The sequence below is a fragment of the Lynx canadensis genome, chromosome E1, assembly GCF_007474595.2.
Source record: "Lynx canadensis isolate LIC74 chromosome E1, mLynCan4.pri.v2, whole genome shotgun sequence".
NCBI classification, from domain to species: Eukaryota; Metazoa; Chordata; class Mammalia; order Carnivora; family Felidae; genus Lynx; species Lynx canadensis.
The window spans coordinates 43,890,053-43,902,116 of record NC_044316.2 but is presented as its reverse complement, the minus strand read 5'-3'; the positions used below and the strand labels follow the sequence as shown (position 1 = coordinate 43,902,116).

The 12,064-nt window shown below is 41.6% G+C and overlaps 1 protein-coding gene across 1 annotated transcript in view; it reads right to left on the bottom strand.

Annotated features, from left to right (window-relative positions):
- EFCAB13 (EF-hand calcium binding domain 13) overlaps positions 1 to 10,356 on the bottom strand; it is a 111,386-nt gene extending 101,030 nt beyond the window's left edge. Inside the window, 4 exon segments of the mRNA XM_032591226.2 lie at positions 2,774 to 2,803; positions 3,016 to 3,095; positions 3,927 to 3,975; positions 9,899 to 10,356. Of these exon segments, the coding sequence (XP_032447117.1) occupies positions 2,774 to 2,803 (30 nt within the window). The 5' untranslated portion in view covers positions 3,016 to 3,095; positions 3,927 to 3,975; positions 9,899 to 10,356.
- Between the last annotated feature and the right edge of the window lie 1,708 nt (positions 10,357 to 12,064).

Genomic DNA, 12,064 nt, shown 5'->3' with positions numbered 1-12,064 from the left:
TAAAGTATGGACTTTGGGTGATAAAGAAATGTCCGTGTAAGTTTTTTGATTGTAACAAATGTACCACGGTGGTGTAGGATGTTGATAGTGGAGGAGGCTGCACATGTATAGAGGCAGGGAGTATATGGGAACTCCCCACTCAACTTTGCCGTGAATCTAAAACTGCTCTAAAAAATAAAAGTCTATCGAGAAAAAAAATAAAGCAGCTATATTGCTTCTAAACAGACACCTCCCCCTCCAAAAAAGGAACTAGAGCATAGGAGCAATGAACATGTTTAGAAAAAGAGGAACGAAGTGAGAAATATACTCTTTTGAAATGCGGCTGTTTGCAGGTCATCTGGGTAGCTCAGTGGGTTAAGCATCCAGCTCTTGGTTTCAGCTTAGGACATGATCTCACAGTTCACGAATTCGAGCCCTGCATCGGGCTCCGTGCTGACAGTGCAGAGCCTGCTTGGGATTCTCTCTCTCTTTCTCTCTCTCTGCCCCTCCACTGTTCATCCTCACTTTCTCTCTCTCTCTCTCAAAAATAAATAAACTTAAAAAAAAAAAAATGGCTGCTTGCTTAAAACAACTGGACTGCATCTAGCTGATCAAAGGTACATTAGTTTTTAACCCCTGAACAAATTACAAAGGCAATGTATAAAGCAGATCACTAAGGGGGTTTAGAGAATCTCTATTTCTACACAAAATGTAAATTAAGGGAACTATTTCAGTGACTTTTAGGGTCTGCATACATTCATCTTACAACAGAGGCACACCTTTAACAACCTGCTTCAAAAAGGCAATCTGATTTGCTGCCCTAATATTTATTAGGAATGATGAAAAGTTTCCTAGAGATGTTGAGAAAAATGACTCAAAACAGAAACCAGGAAAATAAAAGGAGGAAGATCTAAAAAGACAGAGAGGCACAAAACCTGTTATCAAAGACCAGATGAACAGAAGCAGTCAAATAGTGAACAGAAACTTTGATGATACAGAAAAGGAAGAAAATAATCTCTGAAATTCTGTGGTTAAAGGTGAACCGTCTGTGAAGTATAAACTACACAGCCTAAGGAAGACAAACTGGTATGATATATTAACACTGTTAATTATTTTAACTTTTAAGAATCAGCTCTTCCAAATCAGCTCATGAGGATACAATCAACTAAGTATTAGGTATAAAAAAGTAGAACAGGTTAGTAGACATATCACACATCTTGGTACTTAGCAAGAAGCCTTGAAATTGTTTTGTTTTTTTTTTTTTTGTGGGGGTGGGGGGGCGCCTGAGTGGTTCAGTTGGTTAAACATCTGACTTTTGTTTTTAATTTTTTTAATGTTTATTTATTTTTGAGAGAAAAAGAGACACAGATGAGTGGGAGAGAGGCAGAGAGAGAGGAAGACACAGAATCAAAAGCAGGCTCCAGGCTCTGAGCTGTCAGCACATAGCCCGTCGTGGGGCTTGAACCCAAGAACCATGAGATCATGATCTGAACCAAAGACGAATGCTTAACCGACTGAGCTGCCCAGGTGCCCCTAACTTTTGATTTCAGCTCAGGTCATGATCTCACAGTTTGTGAGATCCAGCCTCACACCACGCTGTCTGCTGACAGCACAGAGCCTGCTTGGGATCCTCTCTCTACTTCTCTCTGCCCCTCTCCCACTCATGTTCTCTCTAGCGCACATGTGCTCTCTCTCAAAATAAATAAATAAACGTTAAAAAAATTTTTTTTAATTTCTTTCGGATTACAGTATAGGTACATGTCATATGGTAGCACCAGATCCACTGAACGCATAAATTTAAAAGGTTAAGACTCTCAGTTGACAATGTTGAATTTTTCCTGAGCCTTGTGCTCCTGGAAAACAGTGAAGATTAAAGGAATCCCTTTACCCTTTTGTGTTCTGGAAAATGGCTTGCTGCAAGGAATCACCCTTCCCCCCCATAAGCTTTAGATAAAACTCACAGATGCCCCCCTTGTTTACCTATGACAAGGCCAAATACCTTCAAAATTCCTTTTCTTTGCTCTACGAAATGATTAGCTAAACTGTTTTAACCCCACTGATTAATTAGAACAAAAGGATTATTAGCCAAACTGTGGTTAAGCTTTCCTCCTTCCTCCAGGCCCCTACAATATTCTCTGATCTGTTTATCTCATCATGCCACTCTTTCATCCCACTTCCCCAAATCCAGTTCCTAGCCTTGTTGACTCCTCTCCATGAAAGAAAAGCCATTTTTGCCTAGCCCTTGAGCTCCTTGAAGATCTTATGGTCACAGCCTTCCCTCTCCTATTTCAATAAATAGTCCCTTTCCTCCCTTGGAATAATCCTTTCAAATAAAGTCTCTCCTTACTAAGTCCGGGTTTGTTTTTTGTTTGACACAATACCGGCCAATGGATAAGAACATCCCCTGAATCACAGGGAAGAAGGCTAGAGAAACTTGGTATCTTTTAGATTACCTTCTGGTTAGACTCCCACATCATTAATTATGTTACCTACAACCGTTTATGTAGGTTTAAATCCTTTATTCTCCTAAAAAATTATCCCAGTCCCCTACCCCGCAAAATACTCTCAACATACACCACAGACCTCTTGATATTGCTGGGATGAAAGTTCATTATATGCCTACTAAAAGAACTCAAAACTCACCTTAGTTATTAAAAGATCCTATAACTATATTGCTCTATGAATCTGCTTACTGATTATGGGTGTGAGATAAACATAAACTAATTTTTTAATGTAAACTATTTTTAAAGAAGAAGAAGAAGCCGCCTTTAGAAACTGTTTTTGAAAAAAATACCTGGCAGAATAAAGGTACTTTACTTTCCATTTTTCAACGTTTATTTATTTTTGGGACAGAGAGAGACAGAGCATGAACGGGGGAGGGGCAGAGAGAGAGGGAGACACAGAATCGGAAACAGGCTCCAGGCTCTGAGCCATCAGCCCAGAGCCCGACGCGGGGCTCGAACTCACGGACCGCGAGATCGTGACCTGGCTGAAGTCGGACGCTTTACCGACTGCGCCACCCAGGCACCCCTACATTTTTCAGTTTAGAGGTAAATTCGGCCCTTGGGGACTCAAAGGTCTTGATGAACAAGTATGAATGAGCACAAAAGGATTTCCTGCCAAAAAAAAAAAAAAGAAAAGAAAAAAATCATATGCCTGCTTAAGAGACTTAATTACATTTACCTACCTGGTTATCCCTGTAATGTAACACAGTATAATACCAAATAGATATTCCCCAAGCCATATATGTGTACAAAAACTAGAAAAAGCAGTTAGTAGATTATAATTCACAGGAGATCACACCGTCCCTTAATTTTACCTTTTGTGGTATAAGAAGTAGAGAAATCCAAAACAAATGACATAAAAGGCAGAGAAATCCAGTTATATTTATTTATTCAAATAAACCCAGAGAAACAGAACTACTAACATAGCAGCAATTCCCAATGTTATTAAATGCTTACTATATACTAGACATTATGATGAACACTTTAACATAAATTATTTCATTTATTCCTTACAGATATTTTTTGAGGAATTATCATTATCTTTATTTTACAGATGAGGAAAATAAAGACTCAGATCAAGTTGTCCAAGATTAAACCGCCAACAAATAGCGACAGTCAGAGTTTGAAGTTAGGACAGCCTAACTCAAGAGCCGTGGTCTTCAGCACCCTATAACATCACCTCTCAAAAAAATACTATTGTAAACAAAAGATGCCTCAGCCTGTTTTAAATCAAAGACTTCCACATCACATACCAACCAATTTTCAAAATTCCTCGCATTTTCACAGTTTTTTTTCACTTATATCTGAGTTACAGTGGATGTGCTATTTATTACATTGCTAGTTATGTTACATTGTTACAATTATCAGGGTCATTTTCATACCATGAAGTTTAACTGCAAGTATTAATATTCTTAACAGAGATAGTACTTTAAAATCACTTACTTCTGAAATGTTATACTAATTACTGCTGAATGTGGTATGTCCAACATTCCTGGAATTCAAACCATGTTAAAAATCCAATGAAACCATGTGACAAATAGCCATCTCAGAAGACATTAGGTGGCTATGCAGATTTCCCCAGCAACCCACTCGATGTTACCTCTTCGAGGTCTTCTCTAATGAGCTCAATCTTTACTTCGCAACTAGTTGGTATAGTATGGTCTCCACCATTGTAACTGTCTTACTACTTCAACTGGCATTAATCATTTGCCTTATATTTTTATTTGCCACATATACATCTCCTATATCGAACTATAACCTAAATTTCATGGATGGACTGAAAGGAATGGATTGGTATCTTATCATTCTTTGAACTATTTCTCACAATAACAAGCACAATGCTATATGTATAAAAGGAAGGAAAGAAAGAAGGGGGGGAAGAGAGGGAGGAGGGAAGAAGGAAAGGAAAGGAAAGGAAAGGAAAGGAAAGGAAAGGAAAGGAAAGGAAAGGAAAAGGAAAGGAAAGGAAAGGAAAGGAAAGGAAGGAAAAGAGAGAAGACATGTCTTCCTTATGGAGATTACTCACCAACAGCTTCTTAAGTTATCAAAGTACCTAATTAAGCACAATAAGCTTTATTTAAATAAACCATGAAAGGAAGAATTGTTTCATAATTTTTTGACCTATCAAAAAGTTGACTGGTTTTAATCTGCTGGATGAATCAAATACTACATAACCCTCTCCAAGCTAAGAGAAAAAATAGTACAGGAAGTCCCTTCCCCATAAATCTGACAAAAGATGTCTCGAGTCTTTCAATCCTATGATACCTATATGAACTTGCAAGGACAAACCAAGAGAAATGAAGTTGTATTTCTCTTGTCCAATCTATCTGTTTGTCTCTCCATCCATGAATTCAACACATATATACTGCATGCTTACTATGTACTAAGCTCTCCTCCAGGCTGAAAACAGAGACAAGAGGGATACAGCAGTGAAAAAACAGGAAAAAATAAATCCTGGTTATTTATCCGGCTCCTCATGGAGTTACATCCTAGTCAAGGAGAGACAATAAAATAGATAAATAAGTAAAATATGTAGTATGCTATCTGTGATAAGTACTAAAGGGGAAAAAAATGTAAAGTAGGGGGAAAAAGTGAAGTACGGTGTTAGGGAAGAGAAGCAGGGAACAGATAGGGTAGCCAAGAAAGACCTTACTGAGAGGGAGACTTGTGCATACAGATCTGAAGGAATGAAAGTAGGAAGCCAATGAATGTCTTAGGGGACAGCATTTCAGCCAGAGAAAAGCAAGTACCTAGGCTCAGAAGTAAGAAGCAGCTTCATTGTTCAAGGAACAGTGGGAAAGCCCATAAAGCTGAAGCAGAAAAAGCAAAGTGCAAGAAGTGGGGATCAGAGGGGTCAAGGAAGGGGGGCAGAAATAGAGGGCCCTTAAATCATTGTAAAAACTCTGGCTTGTGCTCTGAGATGGGAAGCCGTGAGACCGTTTTGAGAAGGGAGATGACATGATGTAAAGTCCTTTCTGAAAGGATCACTCTAGTCGTCACAAAGAGGATAACCAGGTGGGGCTAGATTCCTAAAAGCCAAGTGGAAAAAAGTACTCCAAAAGAAGAATGAGTAATTGCCTGGGTGGCTCAGTTGGTTAAGGGTCTGACTCTTGATTTCAGCTCAGGTTCATGATCTCAAGGTTCATGAGGTCCAGCCCCTCATCAGGCTCTGCACTGTCAGTGCAGAGCCTGCTTGGGATTCTCTCTTTCCCTCTCTCTCTGCCCCTATCCTGCTCGCTGTCTCTGTCTCTCAAAATAAATTCCAAAAAAAAGAAGAATGAGTAATCAGCTGTGACAAATGCTGCCAACAGGTGAAGTGAGAGGAGTACTGAATGGCTGATTAGGTTTTTCAACATGGAGGACACCAACGACCCTAAGAGGAGCCATTTGGGTAGTATGGTAAGGAAATAATGTCCTTGGAGTGAGTTCAAGAGAGAAGAGAGGAGAGAAAACAGAGACAAACAGAAGAGAGGACTCTTTCAAAGAGTATGCTTTAAAGGGGAAAAGAAATGAGGTAGTAGCTGAGGGGCAAAGGGGTTACGAGGGTTGAAGATGGGGGAAAATAAAGGCATGTTCATACGCTGATAAGAATAATCTAGTAGAGAAGCAAAAATTGATCACACTGGAGGGGAGAATTACTGAAACAATATTCTCAAGTAGGATAAAGGAGATGAGATTTAGGCACAAGGGCAGGGTCTGTCCTTAGCTGAGAATATACTTATAATAATAGGAGACATGACAGACTAATTGGGCTTAATTACATGAAGACCAAGTAAGTAGATGTGGTTGTAGAGGCTTGTGAAAATCATCTGATTGCTGTGAGTTTTCTTTTATTATTTAATATCTATATTATATATATAAACTTTATTAAGATGGAAATCATCTGATTGCTGAGTTCTCTTTTATTATTTGATATATAGATAAGCGTTTATTATTTCATATATACTATATGATTTTAAGTAGGCTCCACACCCAATGTGGGGCTTGAAACCACAACCCTGAGATCAAGACTCATATGCTTTACTGACTGAGCCAGCCAGCTGCTCTCGATTGCTTTAGTTTTCTTAGTGAAACAGTAAGCAGCATAATCAACTGAGAACAAGGATGTGAGAGAAGATGCTAGAGGTTTGAGGATAGAGGTATTGTTATATAACAGTCATCTAGGAGAATGGAAGAATTAATAGCCCAGGGGTACCTGATAAGTTGCTGGGCAGCCTCAAGGGATCCCTTGAGGAAAGGACAGTGAATTTAAAGTGAAACCAGGAAGCATGGTTGTGGTTTTTTTCTCTAGCTGTGTTCAATGCAGAGATCTAGATTTAATCTAAGATTATGACTTAGCCAAGAAAGTAAAATGAACTGAAAATGTGATAAGGAAACTGGGGGGGAAATGAAAGGGAATGGTTTTAATTATTGACCATGTAACAAACGGAGTAGGTGCGTGGGAAATAAGTATGAGAGACGGTAAGTGACATCTAAAAAAAAAAAAAAAAAAAAAAAAAAGGTAGACTGAAGATCCTGGTGGCGTCCAAGGATTATTAGAGTCAGAGTGAGCCTGAAAGACAGGAATGTGATGGTTGGAGAATGGCACACAGTATTCCCCCACCTTATGCATGGAGACCTGTTCACAGACCCCCAATGGAAGCCTCAAACTACAGAGTACCAAACCCAGTATATATTGTTTTTACCTAAACACAAATACCTACAATAAAGTTTAATTTCCAAATAAGGCACAGTAAGAAATTAGCAATAATTAATAAATTAATTGAGAATTAATTTTTCATACTGAGAATACGAAAAAGGGACAAGTGACTGAGGAAAGGTTAAATAATTGTAGGAAGACAGGAACTGAGAGATCAGAGTACTGGAAGGATCATCTACATGAATGCTAAAGTCACAAGAATCATGACAGGAGTACAGTTAGAGCAGCAGAAAGCCAGGAGCTGAAATTTAACTAAAGCAACAAGGAGTGGTAGTGGGTGGTATAATCTGATAATGCGAGATGCAAAACTGAGCATTTTGAAAATGGAACGAAGAAATGTCTGGAAGCACCTATGAGAATCAAGAAGGGGTCATCTACTCACCCTCTAGTCCCAGTAGTACTAGGAGAGCGAGAGAGAAAACCACCACCACCAGCCATACCTTTGTTCTGCCCACCACATTCCCAGATACACAGTCTTTCCTCATTTTCCCTTACATCTTGGTGGTCACTGATTCATCAAAAACTCCCAAAAAGAAGGAAATGCAAAACCTGTCTGATACGTCACAAGTATTTTTTTACGTATCATGACTGATTCAGTCCCCATGTAGATCAAGCTATCATATTATTATTAAAGGGTTTTCCATTCCTTGGCAGAGTATAGAATTTTCAAAATTTTATAATTTAATACATACATTAAAATTAGGGGAGGAAGACATACAGATGGCCAACAGACATATGAAAAGATGCTCAACATCACTCATCATCAGGGAAATACAGATCAAAAGCACAATGAGATATCACATCACACCTGTCAGAATGGCTAAATTCAAAAACACAAGAAACAAATGTTAGTGAGGATATAGAGAAAAAGGAATCCTTGTGCACTGCTGGTGGGAATGCAAGTTGGTGCAGCCACTATGGAAAACAGTATGGAGCTTCCTTAAAAAGTTAAAAATAGAATTACTATATGATCCAGCATCAGACTGATTGGATATTTACCCAAAGAATACAAAAACAGTAATTCAAAAAGATATATGGGGGTACCTGGGCGGCTCAGTCAGTTAAGCAACCAATTTGGCTCAGGTCATGGTCTCAGTGGTTTGTGGGTTCAAGCTCCACATTGATTGGTCTCTGTACTGACAGCTCAGACCCTGGAGCCTGCTTCAGATTCTGTGTCTCCCTTTCCCTCTGCCCCTCCCCTGCTTGCGCTCAGTCTCTCTCTCTCAAAAATAAACATTAAATTTTTTTTTAAAACTATATGCACCCCTATGTTTACTGCAGCATTATCTACAATAGCCAAATTTTGGAAGCAGCTCAACTGTTAGCAGCCCATCTATCCATTGATAGATGGATGGATAAAGAGGTGGTATACATACATACACACACACACACACACACACACACACACACGCACACACACACACTGGAATATTACTCAGCCATAAAAAAGAATGAATAATCTTGCCATTTGCAACAGCACGGATGGAGCTAGACAGTATAATGCTAAGTGAAATGTGTCAGAAAAGACAAATACCACAAGATTTCACTCATATGTTAAGAAACAAAGGGAAAAAAAGGGACAAACCAAGAAACACTCTTAACTATAGAAAATAAACTTAATGGTTACAAGAGGGGAGGTGGGTGGAGAATGGGTCAAATAGCTGAAGGGATTAAGAGTACACTTATGATGAGCACTAAGTAATGTATACAATTGCTGAATATTGTACACCTAAAACTAACACTTTATGTTAACTATATTGAAATTTAAATAAACAAGCTTTAAAAGCCCGTAAATGAAGTTGGGGAGGAGTGCTTATTGTTACATGAAATCATAGAATCCACAACAGAGCTAGGATGATTTCAGAAATCTTTCTGGTCAGGGGTGCCTGAGTGGCTCAGTGGGTTAAGCTTCTGACTTCGGCTCAGCTCATGATCTTACAGTTGTGGGGTGGGGTTCGAGCCCCACATCCGGGCTCTGTGCTGACAATTCAGAGTCTGGGGCTGCTACAGATTCTGTGTCCTCCTCTCTCTCTGCCCCTGCCCAACTTGTACTCTCTCTCTCTCTCTCAAAAATAAACAAACATTTAAAAAAAAGAAATCTTTCTGGTCTAATACCTTAATTATATATAAGGAAGCTGATAGAAAGATTGTGATTTGCTCACACAACGTACACAACATAGTAGCAAAATTCAGGTCCCTGACTCCCAACTCCAGGGATACTTTCACTAAATTTACACTGCTGCTTAGTAAACCCAGAGGCACAGCTAGGCAGAAATATGGAGAATCTAACTTTATTTTGTTTTTAGTGCTCTGTTTGCATTGCGCTTTCACAACTGCACTTTCTCACTTGCTGAGTTACCACCACCTCCACATCTGCTTCCCTCCCATCACCCAAGGGTGACAGCCTTCTGCAAAGTACTTTCTACTCTTTCCATTGGGTTCCCTTCCAAGCCGCCCCCTCACTTCCTCCCTCACTTCCCTTGCAGCGATGACCGCAAACGTCCATTAACAGCAACTGCAGACACCTCTTCACTGCACCCGTTGCCCTTAACGTTCACACACGACCGGCACCACCCCCAACTGCCACCTTTAACAATACTGACTGAACTTCCACTTCATGGAAGAACCTGTGCTGTGGAACATTCCAACAGGCCCTGCTCGTTTAGCCTTCTGGCGAAGAAAGTGAGTAGACCTGTGAACACGTCAAACTACTCACCAGATGAAAACAAGTGCTCTACTAGAGGTTTGAGGGTTTGCTCAAGAAGCATGGAAGCTTCCCAGCCACCATGACCTCCACCCTTCTAGAACCACCACCATTTCTGAGGCACCATCGGATCCAGCCGCGTCTGCCCCTTTAGTGCCCCGCCCGCCCAGTCACATCGCTGCCCCTTCTGGAACCTTCGTCCATCTCCGTAATTGTTCTACGTTGTCCCTCACCCCGGGTGGCACGCTCCTCGGCAAGTCTTGCCTCTCCACCTGTGTCCCCCGGGGGGGGGGGGTCCCACCGTGAACCCCCTCAGGCTCCCAAGGGTGTCCCCCTCCTCTCGCCTCACAGGCCGAGGCCCTAGCCCCACGGGATCCGAAGGTCCTAGCTGCAGGCCGCTCAGCCCCCCCACCGCGTGGCCGGGCGCTCTCGCTGCGCCGCCTTCCCGAGCTCCCACGCGACGAAGCCCCGCCCCCAGGTCACCTGACCGAGGCCGACGCTCCGCCCACTGAACGGCCCGCGCTGGAAGAGTGCGGGACCCAGGGCACCGGCACCGCCACCGCCTCCGCCACCGCGCAGGGGCTTCGGAGCAGCGGGGAGCGGCTGAGCTCGCCGCCGCCTCCGCGCCGACTGGACAGCGCTGCGGCCCCGCGGCTCCACCCCACCTCACAAGGGCCTGTGACCTCACCTGGCCCCGTCGGCGGCCCAGACGCGAGCTCCTCCCCGCGCGCTGTCCTCCCGGCACCTGGATTTCGCCATCCGTCCCGCACTCCCTACCCTTCCTGCAGCTCTCTTCGTTCCCTGGTGCAGTGCCCCGCCCCAGTCTGACATCTTTTCAGGATTATCCTGTATCCATCCTTTGAAGACTTCCCGCCCTGCCTTCGAAAACATTCCATCCTTCTTGGTTTCTACCGCTCTGTACCGGACAACAGCACAGAGCTCTTTGTCCCGACACTTTGCTGAAATCGGTTCCAGGCTGCCCTTCAGAGGACTAACGCTTACTTTGGGAAGAGATGCTTTGTGTTTCTTCGAAGATCAATTTCTTGTGTGTGTGCATGCTGCAGATGAAATGTTACTGGTAAAAGACACAAAGCGATTTTTCACGGCTTGCCCCAGATATTATGTCGCTAAAACGTTGTACGAATCCAAGACAGTGAAATTAATCATTTTTAAGGTTTTTGCTACACTAGAGTCGTAAATGTTCTGTCAAGCGGAGAGCGTTTTGCAAATATTTTCCCCCTAAAGCTCATGATTTGAGGTATAAAGGTAAATTTTCAAAAAGGTAAAATTCACCTTGATTGAGCCAACCTGAGCTCTCCGTTGTTAACGTTGTGGTGAGCAGCGTGGACTTTAGAGCTGGATCTATGCAAATTCAATTATTGAGTCAATTATCCTAATTATTTACTGTATGCAGTGGGGCAAACTAAGCTCTCTAGGCCTCAGTTTTCTCATTCGTTCAGAATTGTGATAATTCAAAAATGTTTATGCAGTGCTCAAAAAATGTTAAAACATTTAATTACTTCAGAGATACTTGTGCCCGTTTATATCTCAAATCCTGTTGTGTAGGCATTCTTTAGTACTTTTAACATGTACGTGTTTTATCTCCCTCAACAGTCTGTAAGTAATGAGTGCTGAGACCATGTCCTTTATTTTTGTAAACACCCCACCCTCCATTCCCTACTTCCCCACCTACCCACACACACTGTTTACGGTCCACCTCTGTTAATGAGCTGAGCCCATTTTCCATCTATTCATAAGACATCAACTTCTAACGTGTAAGCATTATAATGGTTTCAGTCCGTCTGATCACCAGATTGTGGACGCTTCACAATCTTGAGCACTTGTACTTTGTTAGTACTGAGTCCATTGATGAGTTAGTTACTGTATTAGTTTCAGAGACGCTCACCAAATAGCACCAAGAGTATAGTAGTTAGGATTAGATTCTTTCACCTAACAGAAAATCCCTAAATAACAGTGGCCTAAGCAAGATAGAATTTTATGTCTCACATTCGAGAGGTTCAGAGATGGTCACCCAAGGGTGAATATTGCTAACCATAGTTGCAAGGACACAGTCTTCTATTTTACAGCTCCACTGGCATTTATTCCAGTGGTGGCTTCAGGGAGATATCACAGGCAAAAGACTCTCAAAAGATTTTAAGGTTATGCTTCTCGGATCCT